Source organism: Myotis brandtii, unplaced genomic scaffold (assembly GCF_000412655.1).
Source record: "Myotis brandtii unplaced genomic scaffold, ASM41265v1 scaffold125, whole genome shotgun sequence".
Classification (NCBI taxonomy): domain Eukaryota; kingdom Metazoa; phylum Chordata; class Mammalia; order Chiroptera; family Vespertilionidae; genus Myotis; species Myotis brandtii.
In genome coordinates, this window is record NW_005354385.1 from 6,738,572 (window position 1) to 6,764,559 (window position 25,988).

A 25,988-nucleotide genomic window follows, 5' to 3' on the forward strand; every position below is an offset into this window, starting at 1 on the left:
ACAGGTCCAAGAAGCGCAGAGAACCCCAAACAAAAGGAATCCAAAGAGGACCACACCAAGACACATCATAATTAAAATGCCAAGAGCAAAAGACAAAGAGAGAATCTTAAAAGCAGCAAGAGAAAGAGACTCAATTACCTACAAGGGAATACCCATACGACTGTCAGCTGATTTCTCAACAGAAACTTTGCAGGCCAGAAGGGAATGGCAAGAAATATTCAAAGTGATGAATACCAAGAACCTACAACCAAGATTACTTTATCCAGCAAAGCTATCATTCAGAATTGAAGGTCAGATAAAGAGCTTCACAGATAAGGAAAAGCTAAAGGAGTTCATCACCACTAAACCAGTATTATACGAAATGCTGAAAGGTATCCTTTAAGAAGAGGAAGAAGAAAAAGGTAAAGATACAAATTGTGAACAACAAACATGCATCTATCAACAAGTGAATCTAAGAATCAAGTGAATAAATAATCTGATGTACAGAATGAACTGGTGATTATAATGAATCAGGGACTCTCTTCTTCCTACACCTCAAATTCTCACATTTTTAGGACCAGGAAGTGTAAATCCACTCTAGAAAATAAAGTTTGAGGGATCTCGGCGCTAAGCATTTCTGAGTTTTCATGCAACAAATGGTTGCTTTGCCTCAAGCAAGTGCAACTTCATGGCATTCTCACATATTCCTGATGGCATAATTCTAGAGTACCTTAAAATAAGATGGTTTATCTGCAAGGCATATCCTATTTTATAGCCTGAGTTCTTCCTAAAATTTTTGTTTAGTTTCCAGCAAGTTATTTAACCCTCTAGGCTTTAAATAGTTGAGTTTTACAATAAGAAAATTTTTTAGGATTTTCTCCTTTGGCATTCTTTGCAGGTCTTTTGGAAATGAGGTTTTTACATATATATTATTTTATAGTTTTACAGAGTATTCTGTAAATTAGTATATTACATTAGTAAAAGCTTACTTCTACTTTAGACTATGTTTGCTGTAAGCCATTCAAGTGGTTAATTTTCACAGTTATTTCAGAATAAGCTTTTGTTGTTGTTGTTAATTCTCACCCAATGATATTTTTCCATTGATTTTTTTTAGAGAGAGTGGAAGGGAGGGGGAGAGACAGAGAGAGAAACATCTATGTGAGAGAGACACATCTATTGGTTGCCTCCTGCACACGGGTCAAGCCTACAACTGAGGTACGAGCCCTTACCAGAACCCTTCAGTCCCTGGTCCAAAGCTCTATCCACTTAGCCAAACTGGCTAGGGCAAAATAAGCTTTTTTAAATGGCAGAAATGCAGGGTTAAAATGTTCATTTCTTAAAGGATAACTCTGCATGTTGTTTCCTTGAAAATGAAATATTCAAAAAATGAACCAATTCTAACCTAAAGTTGAAAATCACCTTCATCCCAGAAAATGGGCTATAGAGCAGTGGATCATAGAATCATGATTTAGAACTGGAAGAGAAATTAAGGATTACCTAGTTCCTCATTTTATAGATTAGAAGTTTTAAGGACCAGAGAAGGTGAGTGACTCCCACAAAATCTACAGCTGTAGAGCCAGGTGCTTTGGTTCAAAATGCCGTGGTTTTTTTTTTCTTATGTTGCCTAATCTGGCAGCCCTTTCCCTGAAAGGAAATAGGATAATCAGGACTCTGGGATCAAAGCAATGAGGCTTGTCTATTGGGGGTGAAAGTGGTGGTAAGTTAATATAGTTGGGCATCCAAGCTTAGGAAATTTACATACTTTCCAATATTTGTGGATCAGTAGCTAGATTCCATTTGGTAAGGTCCAACCCTATACTGTTGGCACCACTTCTTGACTGAATGATCTGCAGCCAGGATTTCTACAAATTGTCAAAAAGCATTTCTTCGGGCATTGCTGGAATAATGTGAAATTGACCATCAAATACCAAAGCAAGATGATCATTTCCAATACAAAGTTGGCTGAATAGTAGAGCCCTGGTTGGGTTGAAGCCAGTGCAAATCTGCAAGCAATTGGAATGGTTTGTTGTTTAGGATGCTGTGGGGGTGTTGAAAGATTCTTACATTTCTTTCATCTTCTCCAGCTGAAGTTTTTTGTGTTTATCACCTATCTGAGGCACTCTGAAAGCTTTGGCTTTAGCAGCATAAAAATGCATGGAGGTGCATTGTCTGTATGCAACCGATTACTGGCATAACCTTATACGGATGAAACCACACACCAGGATTTTGACCTGTCTTGCCTGACCTGAAAACCTAAGCCTGAACTGACTCTTCACTATGGAAACTAAGCAGCTTGAATTCATTTGGCTGGAAAATTTTCTGAAAAAGTTACTCAATAATGTGAAAGCAATCAATCAATACAATGAGGAATTCTTGGAATACAAGATGCTAAATAAGTGATCCATAGATTTTATTGTACTCTTTAAGGTACCATAATAGAAAGGTAATTGGGTGCCTATTTGCCTTATGAAAAGAAATATGTTAGTTCAGATTTTTGCTATTTGTTACTTGATCTTAGGTAAGTTATATAAACTCTCTTTACTTACCATCTGATCTAAGTTAACTTCTTACCTATAAAATGAGGATAATAAAGCTCCATAGGCATGTTGTAAGGATCAAATGAAATAATTCACAAAATATCTAATATAAAAATGATCTAATATAGGGTTTAATACATAGTAATTACTCACTATATAACTGTTGTTTGTTATGCATATTGAAAATAATATTGTATCTAATAATAATTGGACAATATCTTGTAATATGTCCCCAAGGAATTCCATGCAGAGAATGTTGCCTTCCTTGTTTAAAACGACCCTGACACCTAGGAGATTGTTGCTTACCAGAAATTAAAAGGAAGAATTACATTTAAAATATATTGTCTTAAAAAAAATTATTCTTGGCACATACTTGCATTTCAAGGTTAAAGGCTAGGGCTTTGCTGAGCTAACATTCCAAGCTATAGCTTTGCCAAGCAAAGGGTTTGTTCTGAGTTTTGATGTTAACCTAAAACTCTATAAATGGAGTAATCTTCAGAGAAAGAAAATTAATTTTCTTTGAGCCAAATTGAAGTAAGAATTGGACTAGAAATAATCGCATTCACTTACTCTTAAGAGTTATAATAATAGAGAAGAATTGGATTATGACTTATCCCAGCTCTTGAAATGACTTGGAATACCCTTGAAAGGAGCCACAAATATTAGAACACATTGGCCGGGCAGTGTGAGTAGGCATATGTTGTGATGTTTTGGATGTCAGGGTGATAAGATTCAAGTGGCCGCAGTAGTGGTGAGCTGGATAGATTTACGGGCTGTATTCCATGGAACTGAGATGTAGGCTATCTCTTCTTGCAGGTAATTCATTTTAGTAAAACTCCCTATTATGATAGAAAATTAATTCTCATCCTGAGTGCAGTCGCAGAAATTCTGAAAGATGCTCAGTTCATTTTATTTCATTGGGGGAGTTGAGAGAATGAGGTTGTGAGAGGAATGTCCTAGTGGGCAGGTTTGTAGAAAGGGGGAGAAGTGAGGAAGTGCTCAATGACATCCTCCCTCCTGGACTTTCAGCTTTTTTTGTGAAGAAGCAGTGTGGGCTGGGCCAGGCCAAAAGAGCTGGTTCTAAGAGGTATAAAACACCTATGGGGTGTGTGTGCATCAAGCCAGCCTATGATTAATTCATTCTTAGATGGTGCTTTTTGGAAATTTTCAAGATCATAGTCATTTGGTCATGTATTAAGCATTGTATTCGGCACATTAAATGTATTATTTCTTACAAAATCTTTTTATTGTTGCCTTTTACCTCTGAACCTTCATTTTACAGATGAGAAAGCTGAGTGAGCTATTAGGTATCTTGCTCAAGTCCACACAACTTAGAAGCACTGAGGTTCGAACCTAGATATGTCCAAAGCCTGTCATAAAGCCAACAGTTCTCAATTTCTTTTTAATTTTAGGACTCCTTACTCTCTTAAATTATTTTTGTGGGTTTTATCTATTAAATGTTTTCCATATTGGAAATTTAAACGGATACATTTTAAATATGTTCCTTTAATAAAATTTAATATTTATTAAATATTTAATAACTGTAAATATATAAATACAAAATAAGAAACATAATATAGCACAAATAACATAATTCATAAAAACTATTTTCCAAAGCAAAAAAAAAATATTGGTGACAAGAGTGGCTCTAATTTACATTTAACATCTCTTTAATGGTTCCTTAGTAGAAGGCAGCTGCATTCTCATATCTTTGCATTCAGTTTGTTGTGCTGTGTTGCTTTGGTTGATGTATATGAAGAAAACCTGGCCTTACACAGATACTCACCTGTCACCATATGTAGCTATTACAGTATTATTGACTGTAGTCACTATGCTGTACTTTATACCCCTGTTACTGTTTTGTAACTACCAATCTGTACTTTTCAATCCCTTCACCTTATTCACCAAACCTCCCAGCCCCCTTCCCCTCTGGCAACCATCAATCTGTTTTCTGAGTCTATGAGTCTGTTTCTGTTTTGTTTGTCCACTTATATTGTTCTTTGGATTCCACATATAAGTGAAATCTTTCTCTGACTGACTTATTTCACCTGTAATACCCTCTGGGTTCATCCATGCAGTCACAAATGATAAGATTTCATTCTTCTTTTGTGGCTGAGTAATATTCCATTGTATATCTAGACCACAGCTTTTTTTTTTTTTAAATCAATTTGTCTACTGATGGGCACTTGGGTTGCTTTCACATCTTGGCTATTGTAAATTATGCTGCATTAAACATAGGGGTACATATATTTATTTGAATTAATGTTCCGGGTTTCTTTGGATTTATACCCATAAGTGGAATTGCTGGGTCATAAGGTAGTTCCATTTTTAGTTTTTTGAGGAACCTCCATACTGTTTTCCATAGTGACTGCACCAATCTGCATTCTCACCAACAGTGCTGCAGGGTTTCCTTTTAGGAGGATTTTTTATTTTATTTTTTTATCTTTATTGTTGGAAGTATTACATATGAGCCCTACTCCCCCACTCCCACCCCCACTGACCTCTTCTAGTCCACCCCATAGGAAGAGTTTTTAAATAACTTTTTCTGATAACTGTGGATGTTCTTCTTTGATATTACACCAAAATTCAAGAAATGGCAGTTTCTTAAAGTTACCTGCAATGTGAAATCTGAAACTAAACCAATGATTCTTTGTGCTCTGTTGTACTAAAGTCTATTTATTGTCTTGTACTTGAATGCGTCTCTTTACCCATTAGTAATTTTTTAACATCATGAATTGGTTATTTGGAAAATATTGTGTCACTGATCACCTGAACATTGACACGCTTTATTCTGCACTATAAAAACAGCCACACTTGTTAGTAGTCACCGGTCTCACCGGAGTATTCTTGAAGGACTGAGGAGCTGTCAAGCTCATGGTGGTGAATACCAGTGTTCCAAATTTATAACTTTGTTTGATTTGAAAGCTCAAATTTTATCATCGACAACAACTACCATCACTTGGTTTCCTCAACATGACAGGCTCAGTTCATCCACTTTTGAGAATATGTCTGCGAAGTGCCCAAGGCGGAATAGCCATAGTCTGTCAGTCATTTTACATTTCATGTAAAAAAGTGGTGGTTGGGTTTGCAACTCAAACACCTGCCCGAGCACTTTTCCTCAAGACAATAGCGGCACTGGGGTAGGCAGCAGAAATGTCTTATGCGAGCTTCCCATTTTGCCACACAGAAAACTCAAGATGTATATAGAAGAGGGAAGCTTTAATGTGATCAAAAATTGTTATTGCCTCCCTACGGGCAGCTTTAAGTGAAGCTAACTTGTATCCTCCCAAGGGCATGGGATGAAGAATAAAATAAATAGGTGTATTCTTGAGTGGCAGCAGTTTTATCCACACTTCTTTCTTTTTTAAAATATATTTTTTATTGATTTCAGAGAGGAAGAGAGAGGGAGGAGAGGTAGAAACATCAGTAATGGGAGAGAATAATTGATTGGCTGCCTCCTACATGCCCCACACTGGGGATCGAGCCTGCAACCCGGGCATGTGCCCTGACTGGGAATTGAACTGTGACCTCCAAGTTCATAGTTCGATGCTCAACCAGTGACCCATGTCGGCCGGGCCACCCACATTTCTTTTGTACCATCAGTACAAATGTCAGCACGGTGACAAAAATAACTACTTTCTTAATATTTATATGAAAACACTTGTAACTCCACAAACCCCTGGGAGGGTCTCAGGGACCCCTAGTGGTGTGCGGGCTATACTTTGAGAACCAATTTGTGACACTGTCTCCTAGATTTGGTAGCTAATGATGAATCTGGGTGATGCTAATCAATCTCTCTCTCTCTCTCTCTCTCTCTCTCTCATCTCCTAGATTTTGGTAGCTAATGATGAATATGGGTGATGCTAATCTCTCTCTCTCTCTCTCTCTCTCTCTCTCTCTCTTTCTTGATTTTTTAGCCACTGCAGTTCACCATGCCTGTGGGGAACCTTTTCCTGCCAAGGGATATTTATAGCATCATTTGCAAGCTATACAAAGTTATCAACTTAAAAATTAGCCTGCTATATTTGGTCAAACATTTAATTAACTCACCCCTAATGCCTTGGCAGGGCCAGACCAAATGATTTCACGGGCCTTATGTGGCCCACAGGCTGGAGACTAGCAAAGGGAATTCATGCTTTGTCCCTTTATCTTGTGTCTCTAGCTGAGAATAATGAGGTTTAAGATTTGCCGGGGTAGAGAGAAAACAGCAATTCGGAAACGAAGCTTTGACCTGTCGACAATAAAACAGTAGCTGCTGGCACCTGCACTTAGATCTCGTCCTTGAAGAAGGTTTTTTCTGGAGCTATTTTTCTTGTCCACGTCTCTTCTGGCTCCTGAGCAGCTGATTGGAAATTTGCCTAATTCACTTTTACAGCAGTGGTAATTACAGTGAGTCTGTGAGGTGCTTAGTACGTGATGCGTGCTATCAGAGTCAGAAATAATTCTGCTTTCCAAAACCTATCATTACCCAATTTGAAACTGTTTGCCTATTGGTAATATATAAAACAAAATGTGTATAGCATGCACAGAGGTGAAAATGGAAATTGACTACAGGAACTCAACATTTATGCTATTGCATTGCATGATTATATACATAAATCTGCAGAATGGGGCATCCTTTTTTTTAATGTCTTTAGCTTCAAGATACTGCTAGAAAGTTGCCCTTTTTTCATGTTTGCCTTTTTTTTCCCATCTTCTTTCATTTCCACAGAAGTTCACTCTCACCTGTGTTTTCTGTTCAGAATATCCCCAGTGTGGAAGGGACAGGGATTGAGAGGGGAAAAGTGAAGGCTGTTTATAGCTTTTTTTTGCTGAAATGAGTTTGACTAATGGGGTAAGATAATCAACCATGATATACTTTTATTTTATTTCCTAAATCACCTCGGGGTGCCTGGGCCAGATCAGAGGCCCAGGGAAGATCTTGCAGCTTAGAAAGAGGTTGTCCACATGAAATGAAATCTCTGAGGCAGGACATGAGCAGGAACTGAGCAGCTGGCTCCTGCCTTTCAACTTGAAAGTTGTTTTTAAGGCACTTTTGCTCAAAGTCATAAAGTGGGAGTGGAGGTATTGATAAGAACATTGGATTGAAGTAAGGGAAGCTAATTAATAGTCTGTCCTTACATCAGACTATATGCATATTAGCATTTTGAGTCAAGAGAATTGAAGCTCTGGCTGTGCTTGGCTATTTCCTACCTTCTTTCCTTTCTTCCTCTCTCTCTTCCTTCCTTTTTTTTTTAATTCATTATCTCTGAGTCATTTGCCTCCTATCCAGTTTGTGGCTGAACGTTTTTTCCATTTTTTTTTTCTTCAAACTGTAAGGGAAAGCTTATTTAAAGTCACAGAGGTAGAAGAAGTGAGCCATCGAAGAAATGGGCTCAGGAGACAAGCTACACGGGCGAAAGAAGGGCCCTTGGAGCTTAGGAGAAAGAGGGAGGCAAGGAAACCACTGCTGGGGGATGGGGGTGGGAGTGGGGGGGCAGCTCCTTTTAGAGAGAGGCACTGGGTTCTTGTCTTGAGGGTATTTATCTGGAGGGTGCAGGGCAGGATCCCAATAGAATATTCATCAACTTTCCAGGTGTGCCCTTTCAGGGTCATGGTCTCCACTGATTGGTTGGTCATTAATCAATGCAGCTGGTCCTGTTGTCAGCCCTGGCCTCGCTTGTCTGTTTCGCTGCTTTTCTGGGCCTGGAGCTGAAGCATAACTGAGGCCTAGATGTATGTGATGTGGGTCAGAACCTCACCGTCCTGGAGGGTCCGAGCTGCATGACCAGCAATATGAAAGATCAGGGGGTCTGGGGACAAGGTCCTTGTTTTCCCAGCTTTGTCCGATGCTAGGCTTTCCGCCTGAATGGCCTTCTGTACCTACCCGCTCGCCCTTGCTCTGCTCACGTCTGTCTAACTGTGCAGCTGAAGTTTCAAGTGAGATGGCTATGACAGTGGTTGAGGCCATCACAGGTCCTCAGAGTGTCCTGGACCTAAAGGCTGTGTCTGGAAAATCAACCAGAAGGACCTATGTGGCTGTTTTTCTCAGCTCCTACACTTGAGTATTCCCCGTGGCCACTGAGGATATGGAGAGCCGAGACTGCCCTGGAAAACCTGGGCCCGTTGGTGACATTTCCTGTACGAAAACGACCCCCATGCCCAGCTCTGGGGCTCCCTGCTGTGACCCACCCCCGAGGGCCCGTTCAGATGGTGCGGTCAGAGCCCGTAGGTCAGACCATTGGAGAGGCCTGAGAGCAGCCGAGGGGTCTGTAGCTAGTCATCCGGTTCTCATAGTGACTTTTAGCCTTTCTTTAGTCTCCTACCAGTTGTAAAAAGAAAAAAATTCTGTTACTATTTCCAAGCTTCTAATTATCAGTGCTTAAAAAATCCACTCTCTCCTGAGGCCTAGTTGTGTAGGGACCAATTAAAATAAATCAGATGAAAATAAGTATCTAGTAGCAGATGCCGTGAGGTTGTGTGTGCAGTGGTTTTGGAATGAAACTTCTGCCCTGACCAGCATCTGGCCCTGTTAGTTTGGGTGAGCTCCCATAGCAGAGCCACTTTGTGGGGCCCAGTGGTGGTGTGTTTCCTTGCCAGGGTTGCCACGCCAGGTCTCTTGAAAATTAAATGTTATTTGCTTGCTTGGGGCTATGTTAAATGCATACATTTTGTGATAATCTGAGGCCAGCGTCTTTTCCCCCCACCTTGCTGTTTGTCTCCTGGAACCACCTACAGACATGAGTTTACATGCTGGAGATGGCGGGACATAAAAGGAAGAATGGCCCAGCCAGCATGGCTCAGTGATTGAGCATCAACCTATGAACCAGGAGGTCACAGTCAAGATGCCGTGAGGTTGTGTGTGCAGTGGTTTTGGAATGAAACTTCTGCCCTGACCAGCATCTGGCCCTGTTAGTTTGGGTGAGCTCCCATAGCAGAGCCACTTTGTGGGGCCCAGTGGTGGTGTGTTTCCTTGCCAGGGTTGCCACGCCTGGTCTCTTGAAAATTAAATGTTATTTGCTTGCGTGGGGCTATGTTAAATGCATACATTTTGTGATAGTCTGCCCGAGGCTGTTGGGGGAAAATCTGAGGCCAGCGTCTTTTTTCCCCACCTTGCTGTCTGTCTATTGGAACCACCTACAGACATGAGGTTACGTTCTGGAGATGGCCGGACATGAAAGGACGAATGGCCCAGCCAGCATGGCTCAGTGGTTGAGCATCAACCTATGAACCAGGAGGTCACAGTCAGGGCACATGCCCGGGTTGTGGGCTCAATCCCCAGTAGGGGCGTGCAGGAGGCAGCTGATCAATGATTCTCTCTCACCATTGCTGTTTCTATCTCTCTGTCCCTCTCCCTTCCTCTCAAATCAATTAAAAAGAAAACTTTCTTTAAGGAAGAATGAACTGTGAGGATAAAACAAAAACTAAGAAAATACCCTCCAAAAAAACAAAAATAAAAAGCAGGCATCTTGAGTTCCAGATTTTTTTTTTCTTCCTTTAAGACAGAGACCTCAAGGACACACGGCAGGATTGACCAATGTTCACCAGCTCCCGTGGTAGCTCTCGTGCCCACGCCTGCTGGGCCTCGTGGGCTGGGTGTGCATGGAAGAGGCAGCCATTTTGGAATGTCCTTGGCAGATGTACCTTGTTTCACTTCTGAGATAGTAGCAGATATTATTTGTTGGAGTTTCCAATCTAGTGAAGGCTTAATGGGGTGTCCCATGTTTTCTGATGATGGACGCCCTGGGGAACCTTGTAAGGTGGGGTGACAGCTGTTTATCTCCAGGACCTAAGAGTTCTGTTCGACTAGCCTACTTCATCGCTTGGAATGATTATGACAAATGAATAAAAATTTGTAAAAGAAAACCAGTGAACTGCATTCAAATCCACCACTCAAATGCAAGGTGGTCCTATTTTCAAAAGAATTTTTGAAAAACATGGTATTTGTCACGTCTCAACTCTGATGATGGTATGCGGTGTCTGCAACTTCTTGAAAGGTTTTAACATTCGTGGAAAAAGTTAAGCCAATCATCCCTATCGAATTTCCAGAAGCCCATAAACACTGGTCTCTCATTGGCTGGTTGAGCATTTTCTACAGCTTCGTGTGCCAAGAAAAGAGTTGAATGTGGATTTGGACTCGCGCCTGGATTTCAGTGGTTATGTCGTCATGTCCCCCGTCTGCCTCCCTCCCCGTGCAGTCTTGGCTCCTGTAGCAAGCAGGCTGGGGATCAGTTATGGTGGAAAAAGTACATTTAGCAAGTGCCTTTTTTTAGCGAGTTTCTTAGGGGTTATCTTAAGTCTCTTAAGCAGTAAAATTCAAAGAAGGCCCACATACGCCTTTGGCCTCCTATTCTTGCACATTGAAATGTTGCGGTTTTCTTAGTTGGTCTCTCTGAAAGCTACTACCTGGTGTGATAGAGTCCAGGCTTCCTTAGTACCGATTTCCTTTCAGGCAATGAATGTTGGTGGTGGAAAAACAAAAGTTTTCACCGTGGCCTTTCGTGGCAGAGCATGTGACGAATCTCCCCCATAATTTTTTTCCCCAACAGATGGGTCAGAGAGTTTTTGAATGAAGAAAACAAAGGCCTCGATGTCCTGGTGGAGTATCTGTCGTTTGCACAGTATGCGGTAACGTAAGTAAAACTTGGCTTGTTCTTTTGCATTTTATGTGGTCGCAGAAGATGCAGCTCAGTGGTACAGTTACACCCTGCGCTGCCCGGGAAACCAGAAGCAGATGTGCTATGGTTTAAGGAGGCTTGTTTCTATTCAAACAGCTAAAAGCAAATCCCATAATTGTTATTAGAAATGCTTTTAAGGCTGAAGTAAAACAGCGGAGTAAAAATTACCCTTGAAGAGTCCTTATTTTAAACAGAACTACTTTGTTTAGTGCTCAAGTCACATATATCCACAAGGTAGAATACTCTAGCACTTACTAAGAGAGGTGTATGATATATTGTTGAGTAAAGCAGAATACAGAAGAGCGACTCCCTTTTTATTAAAAAAATTGCATATATATGTGTATTTGCATGTGCTAGTAAATACAGAAATAAATAGCAGACTGGAAGCGGTGAACAAGAGGCTTGCCCTTTTTACTTTTATGTATTTGTATTGACTTACCTTTCATAAAGGTGAAGGGGACAAAGTTGGAGCAAAGCAGAAAAAAACATAACTTATTTAACCTAGTTTTTGTTAATTCATAAACTTTTCTTATTTGCTTCACTTGTGGAAAGATTTACAACAGGAATGAAAAGTACATTTGAATGAGATATTCTATTCTCCACATTTCCTCCTTTATTTATTTTTTTCCCCTTTATTGATTAAGATATTACAAATGTGTCCTTATCCCCCCAATGTCCCCTCATCCCCCCAATCCTGCCCTCACCCTCACCCCCACCCTCCCCTACCTTCCCTCTGAGTTTTGAGCATCTGATTGATGCTTCTCTGTCTCTACATTTCCTCCTTTAATCAAAAAATATTTCTGCATCCACAGATATGCTCTCACACATATTGTATTTTTAATTTACTGGAGGATATTATGGCTCAGGTGATATTTCCATCCCCCCCCCCCCCCCCCCAATTCTTCTTTTAAAAGCACTCACTTGTTTTTTTTATATTGCCTCACTCCAATAAAATCTTAAGACCTAACCAGATGCTGTTTTATCTTATTATCCTCATCACTTCCTTGAGAATTTGTGAGGAGAAAGCTATAATTATTCCTACCTTATTGATGCAGAAACTAAAGAATTAACTGAAACTGGCTTGATGAGTTTCAGCTTTGATAACTTTTATATGTGGAATAAAGTAAGAAAAAACCAAAACACAGGTGCTTATCTTCCTGAGAAAGTGTCCTCTGAAATAAAATCTTAGTTTTTATAGAATACTCTTCCAAAGGTTGTTTCTTATCTCCCACTATATCAAAACTGCTAATCTCCTTTTGCACTTCATATCATATGACAAACCAATAATAGTACTCTGTTGCATATTTTATAATCTGGAAGATTATTTATGGAATTAAGGAAGGGCTAAGAAACATCAGGAATAATGAAAAGAATGGTATGCTTTGTGCTATATGTTTTCTGTAATTAACCTTTTATCTAATCACAGTAGAGCTTTGGAACCAGCTTTTCCAAACGTGTGCCTACAAAAACCCATGGGAAAAGGCCATGCCACCATGAGGGAATTCTTCCCAACTGTGGCAGAAGATCAAACCCAACAAAACATCAGAACTCAGAACTTTTGCTTCCCAATCTTCTTTTTTTTTGCGTTGGCTTCACATTTGTGCTGATTAGTTTTGGTTTTCTTTTGCATTAATTAGATGACAAATTATATAGAGACACATAATTTATGTTCTTTCTTGAAACTAATGGGCTGGAAAATTTCTTGCTATTCCTTGGCATGTGACAACTTCCCAGCCCACGAATGTGAAACAGCGGGCTCAGTCTCCATCCCTAAAGCACAAGCTTTCACCACGTGGTTCCTTTTTCTGCCGTGTGAGAGTTGGGGACCAGCCGAAAGGAACACGAGAGCTGGACAGCTGAATGACGTGGGGGCTGCAGAGAGGCGTGGCAAGAGTGGGGCAGACTTGAGTGACCTTGGAATGCCCCCTCGGCTTACCTTCTCCTATCTCAATTATAGGCTTCTATTTTTAGTACTCAAGGATCTATTCGATTACACAGCTTCCACCTCTTTTCTGTTGAGCACTGTTTCCTGAATCCTAAGGCATGACAGAATTGTCAGACGAATTCAATGCCATTATACACCAGTCTGTGACATCTGGATTAATATTAAATAGATGGAGAACATCACCTGGTTTACAGATGACTGTTCTAACCAAATATTTTATTTTGGCCATCATACTTTTTATAAAAGTCATACTTTTTCATAAAAAGTCATACTCATTATTTCCAATATGTATTGGTGCTGTCTCTTCTGTGATAGCCTTCAAGATCTTCCAGATGATATTAATTATAGTTGCCTTCTGTTTATTCTCTATCGGGTCAGGTAGAACTATGGGTAGAAACAATTGATAAAATACTTTTTGGGGGAACGCAGAGCTTATGACTTTGGGAGGGGAAAAATACATAGAACTCAAAGGTCTGTCTGTTTAGAAATGCTGCCCCTAAAATTATACAAGACCGAGTGCCTTAACTTGCCATTTATTCTAACATGGTTAACATGAGTAATAACCTCAAAAATGTCAGAGAAACAACAGTCCTACTTTAAAGAGCACCACATTGGGAAGCTATTCCAAAATCAAAGCAAATTCATACGTTTGCGAGTAATGTATCACATATGGTTGGAAAAGCACACTTGCCAACGCACCAGGAGAAAATGCGCAGTGAAAATTGATGGGTAGGAATAAATTAGTATAAGCCTAACATATTGACGTGTTAAAGCAAAATGAAGACATCTGTACGATTCCACCCTCCCCCACCTCCCATCTGAGCAATGTTGGCAATTGGTAAGCTAGCAAACTTTATTGTAAAATGCAGATACATCACTATTTAAGTTTTGCTGTTGTTCAGCTACTTTGCCTGGCCCAGTATTTGTCATTCTGTATTTTTGAAGCTACCACGGAGTCCATGGGTATTTTTTGTACTTCCCTTTTAGTTTTTGTTTGTTTGTTTGCAAAGACTACCCAAATTAAGGTGCAGACATACAAAAGGAAGGAGCAAGTTGTGCACATCCAGGTGTTTGTGTAAATGTGAATCTCTCAGTCTCACCTGGCATTTCTCTTTTGTTTCAGGTTTGACTTTGAAAGCGTGGAAAGCACCGTGGAGAGCTCGGTGGACAAATCAAAGCCCTGGAGCAGGTCCATCGAGGACCTGCACAGAGGCAGCAACCTGCCCTCCCCCGTGGGCAACAGTGTGTCCCGCTCCGGAAGGCATTCTGCACTGCGGTGAGTTTCTTTAACCAGGAGGGAGGCGCAGGTGGCAGGATACATAGGGACAGCAGGGCCCCTCGAGTCTGCGATGACCCTGGGCCACGGATTGCTGTATCTTGCCACATGGCATTTCCATTTCCAGTCATTTCAAAATGCAAGTTTCTTCGCGAGTTCCTGGGGTCATCCCTGGGGCCATGCTCTGTAGCATTAAGCAGCTTTCAGGAAACACCATTCCTTCATTCAGCACAAAGAGTAAGTTCTGCTGCCATAGGGAACAACAGGAGCCTGCACAGGCACATGCTTTTCTGGAACCAGGGAGATGCTGATGTCGTGATTGAGGCTCTGTTTTCTGGGTAGAGGCAGCACATTGAGATGTGAGAATTTCCAGAACACCTTGTTGATGTTTGTACCCTGCTGCCCCCCTCCCCTCCTCCAGTGGTAGCTCAGGTGAGTGTTCTGTGAGATGTCTTCTTAGTCATAGGCATGGAATGCTGTAGTGGTCACTTTTATTAATGAGATGCCTTTAAGCATGTTTCTTTGGTCACCAGTCAATCTTCTGTTTCCTTCTAAGGATTCCTTCTCTAGTCTCTCCTGGCTGAAATGCCACCGTGTTAAGGGAGGGTGGGTGCCGACCACCTGTATCACTAATGGGCATAATATCACTGAATTGTTCATCCACTCATTGTGAATGAACAGTCATTCATGCACTGAAGAATATTTTTGAGTTGCTATAATTTGCCGAGCACCGTACTTAGAGTTACTGTCCATGAGTGTGTCAGTCAGTACTGCCTGCCAAGACAGAGACATCCAGATTCAGAAAGGTTTTTTATGTTCCAAGAGTTTAATACAAATTTTTATTAGGAAGTCCCACATTCCCAAACGTTGCTTACGCTTTGTATCTTGAAGAGTTTATCTCACTTATTTCAGGCTTGACCTGGCAGGCGGACTTTGTTCCTGTCAGTGTTTAAGGTCACCGTGGGTACCGGGTCATTGCAGTCAAGTCCACATGTCCAGGTGCAGCCAACGAATGTGGGACTTTCAGGCTTTCCATATCTGGTAGCCTTTTAATTACTTCTAGTCCCTTTGACTTGGGTTTTGGTCGTGGGAAGTTGAAGTCTCTAATGAAATTCAGTTCTGCTGAAGGACTTGATGTTTGAATATGATGCTTCCAATCAACCTTTCAGATTTTTTTTGGGGGGGGGGGTTTGGAAATGCCAAAAATATTAATGGGTTTTAGAATAATTCAATAATAATGAAGAGCAGTGTTTTAATTCATCTCATGGTATTTGCATTAGGCCAAGAGCTCTATAACCTGCTAGTCTGCATCAACTTTACATGTAGACAGGGACATATGTGGGCCGATTTGGAAGCTGAAGAAAGGCCAGTTGTGCCTAAAGAATTCCCTCATAACTTTGGTACTTGAATGGAAATTCTTACCATTAGTATAGTTATAACTACTAGTATATGTAAGGGATCTAATGCACAAACTAAGTGTTAATTTGCTTTCCCATCATTTCTTACCTAGAAAGGATCATTTATTGGCTAGCTCTACCCTAACAAGGACTCATTTCTTGATTAATAATTCATTATGCCTGTTTTTGAGTGATTAAAGACTGTTTGGGGAGCTCATGTTGTTTCTGGTAGAGTGGGAGAGTCAGGAAAATGTGGGAAACATCCCAGGTCCAAGGAGCGTTGTAATCCTGGCCCCTGGAAGGCATAGTACAGGGACATCAATTTCTGATTTACTTCATGGTTGGCTCCAGGTAGATCCTGCTAGAATTCACTTTAAAATGGAAAAATAGACCAAAAATATAGAGAGATGGACATGATGGAAATACTTTTCTGAGGAGCTCGGGAACTATGTGGCATTTCCGGTTGGCAGGTTGTGCTTGAAGATGACCAACTAAGAAACCAACATCACCTTCTTCTGTTTGTGTTTGAACAGTTTCAGACTCAGGAACAGAACAATGGAATTTCCTCCCCAGGTTCTAGTCACTCAAGAGAATCAGTATGACAGTAACTTTCATGAAACTTGTTGACCTGAAGCTTTGATTTTTGTTTTTAAACAATGCGTATCAATGATATTCCAGTTCTTGAGGTTCATGGATTTGTGCCTAGATTCTAATTCCATATTTGGTCATTTGCTAGCATCTGTGATTTATAAAAACAGCAATCAGATGTACAGGCATATGGTACATGTTGCTTTTCATATACCCAAAGATTGTTTACATTTTTTTTCTCTTCCTCCTCCTTCCTCTCTCCCCTTTCTCTCTCTGATCCCCACATTTCCTTCACCTTTTGGCTTTCTTTTAGTTGCCCTTCTTTTTCATTCCGTCATCACATTTCTGATTGTCTTCTCCTCTGCTTTGTCCTTTCTGTTCCTACTGTCTCCTCTTCTTCCGGTTCCATTCATCTCTTACACCACCACCAGATTGGTTTCTCTGCCTGAGTATCTTCAGTTCAAATGCCACCAGAGCTGCTTCTCTCCCTGTTGCCTCTGGAGCAGCTTCAGTTTACACACTGATGATGAGGCTTCAAACCGGAAAATCTCGTAAGTCGCGGGTGAAAATGACACCCAAGAGAGCTGGTAGTGCATGGTGGCAGGGTATTGCAACTGCTCTCCATGTTATAATATGATAACCTCATAGCTTAGCGCCCTCACCCAGTACTGGATGTGCCCACTGCCTTTTACACTTTGATACACTCTGTTATCATATTATGAATTCTCATTTTAAGAATTTAAACCTTTAAAGTATGTTATATTTTTATTAATATTACAGGGGTGGTTTTTTTAAAGAAAGAAAAAGCATATTAATTCATTTTCTGTAGAGATGATTTATTCTGGTAGCTTTGTTTGATTAGAATATGTCTTCTATATCCAAAGCAGAATTCAGTTTCCTTATCCCGATCTCCAGATTATAATATAGATTGGTAAAAAGGGTTAGTTAAACTTGGAAGAAGAAATGAAATTTTAAGAAATTTAAAACACTATAAGTGGGCTTGGTTAAAGAAAAAAAAGGAAAAACACTAATGTTGATGCACATTCTTCTCTCTATTCAGACTTTAATTTTTAACTATTTTAAGTGGATTATTAAACGTTTTATGACATGACCTTCACCTTCAGTTATATCAACTATTCGATTCTGTATTGTCATAAATTTGTCAGCTTGGCCAATAGTAAAAATGTTGATATTGATGCAGTAGAAACCTGGATTGTGTTGTTTTTTTTAAATTCAGAGCCCGGTGTGCCTTCAGTTAAGGTAGATTTCTGTTGATGTGACCACAGATCTAGCTAAATTAAATGATTTATATATGCACATATGTGCACGCTAGATTTTTGAAGACAGAGTGCATTAATTCAGATGCAGGAGGTGGAAAACTAAGAGCCTGGAGGAAGGGGTCAGATTTAAACTTGGGGTGATGGCCAGAGCTGCTTCTCAAGGTGAGGAAAGGCTATTCCAGGTGGAGGTAGAGTGAAAGAGGATGAGATGAGCAGAATTCTTACATCAAAGGTCAGGCATGTTTGGGAAAGAGGGAAGAAACTGCCCCTTCTGGGACAGAGGCTTTGTGGTGGGGTGGAGGGCTGTCTAAGGAGAGGTTGGGTCATAGACATGCAAAGCTGGAAAGACCTGGGAGGTCACCCCGACTGACCTTTCACACTGTGGTGAGGAGACCAAGATCTGCATTTTCTTTATGATATAAACTCCTATTAATATTTTTTCCTAAGATTCCCTAGAACAAATTTTACTGTTTTCCTGAGATTATTAACTCAGTGGAATGGCGTTTAATGAATAGTCACTGTCAGACTCTTACTGCCTATATACATAGTGGATTCATATGAAGAGATAGAGTTCAAGTTTATGTGCTGGTTTATACATTTTAATACAGTAATCTTATTCCTGGCAATGCTTTTTAGAGGAGTAATTTTTAAAAAATATATTTTTATTGATTTCAGAGAGGAAGAGAGAGGGAAAGAGAGATAGAAACATCAATGATGAGAGAGAACCATTGACCGGCTACCTCCTGCAAGCCCCCCACTAGGGATCGAGCTCACAACCTGAGCATGTGCCCTGACCAGGAATCGAACCGTGACCTCCTGGTTCACAGGTCGATGCTCAACCACTGAGCCAGGCCTGCTGAGCATAGGGGAGTAATTTTTTTAAGTATTTAAAGTGGACATGAAGATATAGATAGCTTTGTTCCAGTTTTATTGAGTGTCCACTGTGTGCCAGGCACTGTTCTAAGAGCCTCCTGTGATTTACTGTTCACGGTGCTCTGTGTGATAGCTACTGTTACTTTCCCCAGGAGGAAACGGAGTCTGCTAGTGGTTAAAGCAACTTGTGTGGGATTAAACAGTAAGTAAACGAGGCAGGACTTGGAGTAAGGTGGCCAGACTCCAACCTCCATGCTACATTATCCTGCCTGCTGATTTATAGGATGATTCCCCCCCCCACCCCCCCAGTAAATATATTGTTTTCATATCAGGTGTCTGATGTCCCCTGCAGGAGGGGCTTTGGCTCCTTCTGAGAATAGAAGAATCCCATCTATTTCGATAGATGCCAATTTAAAAGAGAACAAACTACAAAGAAAAACATATTTAAAATTATTCTCATAGATAAGCTATTAATCAAGATTTTCATTAAAGAAAATACTGTTGCCCTAGCCGGTTTGGCTCACTGGATAGAGTGTCGGCCTGGGGACTGAAAGGTTCCAGGTTCGATTCCGGTCAAGAGCATGTACCTTGGTTGCGGGCACATCCCCAGTAGGGGGTGTGCAGGAGGCAGCTGATCGATGCTTCTCTCTCATCGATGTTTCTAACTCTCTATCCCTCTCCCTTCCTCTCTGTAAAATATCAATAAAATATATATTTAAAAAAGATACTGTTAAAGTCTTTGGGAAGTAATCAAGGATTATTAGCCCCATTTATAGGTGAGGAAGAAAAAAGAAAAATGAGGAGACAGTCATTATAGGAAACATCCAAGTTTTATTTCTGAGGGAGGAGAAATGTTGAAGACACTCCTTAACCTGATGAAAATCTGAGGTTGCAGAAAATGAAATAACCATAAAATAAAGACTTTCTAAATTCTTCAGACTTTACAAAAATAATCTGCAATTACAAACTTTCCATTTTACTTATTGGCACATTGTAAGCAAAAACAACAAAGTGTTGGGTGGTTGTGTATCTGATTTTTGTATTTCTTTATTTGAAATTGTAAAAAGAGAAAAGTGTACTTGGGTTAAGAATGGACTTCCACGTTTTCAGATTGGAGTTTATCTTAATGGCCCTGCTAGTGAAAATGGTGACAGTTTTAATTATATATAGCTTATGGGTGCACCATGCCCAACAGATTTGTCCAGCATTTCCTACTGTGAGTTTAACTTCACTTTTTTCTATCGTGTGTTTTTGTGTGTGTTCTGTTGTTGTTAATCCTCATCTGAGGATATTTTTTCCATTGATTTTTAGAGAAAGTAGAAGGGAGGGAGGGAGAATGTTGGGGAGGGGGGAGAGAAAAACATCAATGTGAGAGAGACATCAATTGGCTGCCTCCCGCACCTGCTCTGACTGGGGTCGAGGATTGAACCTACAACCCAGGTACAGTATATGTGCCCTTGGCTGAGAATAGAACCTGAGACCCTTTGTTGTGCTGACCGACGCTCTAACCACACCATCCAGGGCCACTTTATTGTATCTTTGATCCAGCAGAGAAACCAACTGAGAGAGGCTTTACGGAAATGGAAAAACAAGTCGCCTAACCAATGCATTGTTGGGGATCTATCTCACAGATTCTCAGATCAGTGAGATGATAGGGTCCAGGGTCCTCCTCACATGTTGTGAAATTAAATTAGCAATTCCTGTAAAGAACCTGGCACAACAGTGAGTTGTGAGTAAATGTTAACTATATAAGTTGAGGGACACACTGAAGATGACTCAGCAGATTTCTATAGCTGTGGTCTGCTACTTTCATCAGCAAGATTTATTATATACTTAATATGCGTAGGGTACTCTGCCAAGTGCTGAGGATACAGAAAGATACATTAAATCATATATTTGTATATGCTTCATGACTGATAAAGGACTTGTTCATACTTACGTTACTATATCTTCATAAAGTCTTTGGGAGGCAGTCAAGGATTATTAGCCCCGTTGAGAGGTGAGGAAGCTGACGCTCAGGAAATTATCCATAGCTAGTAAGTGGCAGAGCCAGGATTTATAATCAAAGTCTTCTGGTTTCTTCCACTTTGTCATAGTGTCTTTACGATTTGACTGAGAAAGGAGTGTAGATATGTTTGTGTGTGTTTGTGCACACGCAAATGTCAAGCGTCATATGAATATAACCAAAACTAATGATATGAAACTTTAGAGTAGTGGTTCTCAACCTTCCTAATGCCGCGACCCTTTAATACAGTTCCTCATGTTGTGGTGACCCCCAACCATAAAATTATTTTCGTTGCTACTTCATAACTGTAATTTTGTTACTGTTATGAATCGTAATGTAAATATGTATTTGCATTGTTACAAATTGAACATAATTAAAGCATAGTGATTAATCACAAAAACAATATGTAATTATATATGTGTTTTCTGATGGTCTTAGGCGACCCCTGTGAAAGGGTCATTCGATCCCCAAAGGGATCGCAACCCACAGGTTGAGAGCCACTGCTTTAGAGGCTAGCGTGAGCAGCAGGACCTACAGGAGATTCATGGCGTGGTCTGTATATGAAGTACAGTGAGTAAGACTTGGGGTGTGACTAGGAAAGGGGAGGAGGAGGAAGGTGGTATGAGCAGTGGTTCAGTGGTAAGACTGCCTGGTTTGTTTAGGAAACAATGAATAGATGAGTCTGGCTGGAAGTACTTTAGAGCCAGTTGATGTAATATTTTGAAAGCCAAGCTACTGAACTGTCATTTTATTTCAATGGTAATGATTTACTGAAGGTTTATGAGAAGAGGAGATAATTTGGGATGAACAGAAATATTTCTATCTAAAGGTCACAGGAGATAAATGGCTTCGTTGCACACTTCACATAGGGATGCATCCTGATTAATTAGCTACTCGTAGCAAATGCCTTTGACAAAGGGAATATAATGAAAAAACAGAAAGTTAAGACCAGCAATGGCTCCCATTCATATGATGGAGGACTGTTCATTCACTTACTCTATTCAAAAAGCATATACTGAGACCTTTTGATTTACGGCTTCTGTTTTAGATGCCATTTGGTCCTATAAGGGGGAATGGAGATGAACAGAAAATTTCAGTGACTTTAGAAAAGGTTCATTAGGAGTTTTGTGTACTTTTCTCTCTGTCTCTGTCTCCCTCTCTCCCTTTATTCCCACTTGAACTATCTGGATTCACCTCCTTAAGCTTTGTTTCTTTTGGCGATAGAAAAGTGTTCGACTCATTTTTTCCCCTTTAGCATCATAAATTTTATGTTTAAGTGATAGAAAAAATATCCCCAAGTGACGCCATGTCTGAAGGGTAAGAAAGACGAAACCTAAAATGCCAAATCTTGGTAGAGTGCTATTAACCCAGACTTTGGAACCGTAAGGGGCTAGTACAGTTATGCCAAATTATGTGACAGAGCCAGTTGGCAGTGCATTCCAGTTGGGTCGAACCCTTATTAGCTTTCAAGGTAGTTCTAATTACTATTCTTTATTTATAGGTAGATATTAGTTTGATATCTAAATAGTTAGATTGTTTGAAAGTGCGATTTGTACGAGAAAATATATATAAGTTTTCTTTTTCCTGGAGAAATGACAAATCTCACAAATGTTGGCATGGAAGCTTCACAGGAGATTTTTGAAATACCTTTTTGTTTTCCCCCCAGACTCTGAGAAAGCCTGGTTAGGTCAGCTCAGGAAATGTTCATTCAAGGTTCTGCAGTAATATGTTCTCTGTGGCTAATACAGGCTTAGAGGGAGAGGCAGACGCATACATAACGCACATCCAAGAAAATGTCCAGTGTGCTCTCTCTCCAGCTCACCTGCACCTTTTCCCTTCTCCCCCCAGGCATGTCTTCTTTGCCTTTTGTTCTCCAAAGCCTCGAGGGCCCTTCTTTTGCCTCTGTAACTTGTTTCCTGAGCCCACACAGCCCAGCTGGCTCACTTCTTCTACAGCTCACTTCTTCTATCTCTGTGACTTTCTAAATAAACTTTCACATGGAAAAAAAAAGAAAAGAAAGAACATATCCTGATATGAGCATAAGTTACAACTTCAGATGTGTGATCAGACTTATTTCAAGGAATCGTTGGGTGAACAGCAGCTTCCATATTGGGGTTTACTGTTTGGTGCTTTGCAGATGTAGATCTCTGAACAAAATCCAGTGTTTGATCACTGCTAGCTTTTGCCCATGAGTAGTGGTCTTTTTCTTGTACTCCCAGAATGATCATAGACACAGTACTTACTCATTCTTAAATTTATCATCATTGGCTTCTTAATATATTGCTTTTACTTTTTAATATGATAAGAACACTTAACATGCGATGTACTTTTTAAACAAATTTTCAAGTGTACCATACAGTATTGTTAACTATAGGCATACGTTTTACAGCAGATCTGTAGAATTTATTCACCTGGAATAATCAAACTTTATACCCTCCTCCCCTCCCCCGGCCCCAGCAACCACCATTCTATGCTCTGCTTCTGTGAGTTTGACTATTTTACATCCCTCATATAAAAAGTTATACAGCATTTGTCCTTCTCTAATTGGGCCATTCTGCCACGGCCCTCAAGTTCATGCATGTTGCTGCATATTGCAGGATGTCCTTCTTTCTCGAGGCTAAATAATATTCCAGTGTGTGTATTTACCACATTTTCTTTATTTGTTCATGCGTCGATGGACATTTAGGTAGGTTATCTCTACATCTTGGCTCTCGTGAATAATGCTGCAATACACACAGGAGTGCAGATATGTCTTTGAGTATTTTTTTGGATAAATACTCAGAAGTGGGTCAGATCATAGCAATTCTATTTGTAATTTTTTTTAGGAACTTTCATATGTTGTTTTCCATAGTGGCTGTACCAATTTTTATTTCTAGCAACAGTGCACAAGAGTTCCCATTTTTCCACAATCTTATCAGCAGCACTAATCTTTTTTTCTTTTTGCAAGTGTCTATATAGGTATGAGGTGTTATCATTTGAATTTTCCTGAGCATTAGTGATGAGCATCTTTTTATATATCTTTTGGCCGTTTGTGTGTCTTTGGAAAAATTCTATCCAAGTCCTTTGCCCATGTTTGAATGGGGCTACTTGATTTCTTGCTGTTGAGTTTTAGGAGTTCCTTATGTATTTTGAATATTAAGCCCTTATCAGATATTTGGCCAGTATTTTCTCTCATTCCATAGCCTACCTTTTCATTCTAATTCTTCCCCTTACCGTGCAGAAGCTTTTTAGTTTTATGTCGTCCCACTTGTCTGTTACATTCCCAAACAGGAGGACCTACTTCAGAATTGCTGTAGTTCCCTGACAGTGAAGAGTGGTGGAAGGACAGCCAAACAGGACTCTAACCAAAACTCCAAGGAGCATCAGACACAATGCAGGCTACTAACATATACTTGGCAAGAGAAATTCCTACATGTCTAATCTGTAGTCAAGCAAATGCAAGAGGGCTACTTCCCTGCATTTCCTTTGCTGGCCTTGCCCTTTTATGTGTATGTGCTTTTAGGAATAAAAAAATTGGGGTTTTATTTGCCTTGTCATTTATTAGAATAAGTCAACTTATTGATGATTGGCGCTCATCCATCAGTCATCCTGAAGGGCTTTCAGAACAGAACTACCTTCCTGCCCTGCAGCACCTGCGGCCAGCGCTGTGCAGGCTGAGCTGCTCACTGCCTGCTCCTCAGCAGATTCTTTGCCGCACACGAACTAGGTGGCTCAGTTGGCAGTTGGCAGCCATAGCCCCGAATAGGAAATGTTTTCTATACATCATCTAACAGATATTTGTAAAAATTGCTTTTTAAAAAAAACTAGGTGGCTCAGTTGGCAGCCATAGCCCCAAATAGGAAATGTTTTCTATACGTCATCTAACAGATATTTGTAAAAATTGCTTTTTAAAAATGCCTTGTACTCATACTAGCATTAATTTATAAGTTCTTCATTTATTTCATGTATATATAACTACCGGTGCATAAAATTAATACAAGTGGTTAGAGTCATGACTCTTTGGTTTTGATCTTAGGTCAGTTTTGTAATGCGTTTCTTTTCCATATTCACGGAACTTTCTGAGTTCCAATTGGCAGCCCTTCCCAGACAGTGTCTCATCTCTGAATGCCGGGGTAGCATTTCGTTTTAGCTCAGTGCTTGACAAGATAATAGGCCATTCTCAGAGTTGACGGAGAAGAGGGCCTGAGAAATTTGGTGGTATCCGTTTCCTATAAGGTTTCTGTGAAAATGGCCTCTTAAAAAATGGAATTTTCTCAAAACGCTTGACCTCAAAAAACAGCCCTGAGTAACTCCTCCTCGTTATTTTTCCTACATAAGGCAGGAGCTCCAAAAATTAGACCCAGGGCTACTTTCTGCCTCCGGAAAACCTCTCTGTTAAGTCCAGGCTTCAGAGCCCCAAAGCTCTGCTTGCCCGTCTGGGGGAAGAGGGTGTCTCAGGATTTAGACAGTCTGCCCCAGTGGTCCAGGCCTGGGTCACAGCCACTCCATAAATATTTCATTCCGCTGTTTTTCCCTTCGGAATCCAGGGAGTTTCCTCCGATCCCCACATCTCAGGGAGCCTGTCCTGACACACCAGAGAGACCCAGTTGTTTCAGGGTCTCGTTCGACCTGTTCCCATCAGCTTGAAGGAATTGTTACAGTTCAGAATGAATACATTGGGCAGGAAATTATCTCTAAATGTCTCTATGGGATGTCAGTGAAAACGGCACAGTAAGGACCTCTGTACAGGCTCTCATCCATAAAAGCAGTAGTGGTCTTTTTTGGATGGTCAAAGTATGCTAGAACTAACTTTTTTTAGTACTCTAGAAATAAAAGTTTTTCTGCAATCTGGGAAGCATCGATTTGGGGAAAACAAGTGAATCTAAGAACCAACAGAGATTTTTTGTGGTGTTTTAACTTATACTATTCCCCTCCCTCCCTCTTCAGCTCCACAGTAGCCTTGAAAGCCAGTAGCTCCGTAATCACAGTCCAGACCGTTGGCCTGGCGGCCAGTGGAGAGGGATGAATGGAGTTGAAGCTCTTTCCAAGCCCCTTCTTCCTCCTTGTCCTATAGGTTAAGCTGTGATGTACCACGAGTCCTGAGAACTACTAGTGAAGAAGCCAATTTCAAGTGTCAGTTAAAGTAACATGCACCGTTAGCTGTTGACAGAGTCTGGGAACACTCAAGACATACTTCTTGGCACAGGACTAAAGCTCATCGGCCTCAGTTATCCATAGGGGACCATGCAGGCACCAGTGCTGCCTGGCATTTTTAATATACCCCTGTGAACTGTGGACGGCCTCAGTCTGGCTCGGTTCAAATAGTCTCTATCTGTAGTTTCATAGTAGCTTCAGGAAGGAAATATTATAGGAACTCGTTTCACTTTATGTAATTGTCTAACAGAACACGTGATTAGAACAAGGGTATTAGTTTACTCTTACCTCCTACTGAGTCACCAGCTTAATTCCCTT

At 40.5% G+C, this 25,988-nt stretch overlaps 1 protein-coding gene across 1 annotated transcript in view; it reads left to right on the forward strand.

The window, feature by feature from the left end:
* Nucleotides 1-25,988, forward strand: part of FMNL2 (formin-like 2) — a 264,681-nt gene that overhangs the window by 164,590 nt on the left and 74,103 nt on the right. Inside the window, exons 5-6 of the mRNA XM_014534048.1 lie at nucleotides 11,045-11,128; nucleotides 14,242-14,394. Coding sequence (XP_014389534.1) covers nucleotides 11,045-11,128; nucleotides 14,242-14,394 — 237 coding nt within the window. The remainder of the gene's footprint in view (nucleotides 1-11,044; nucleotides 11,129-14,241; nucleotides 14,395-25,988) is intronic.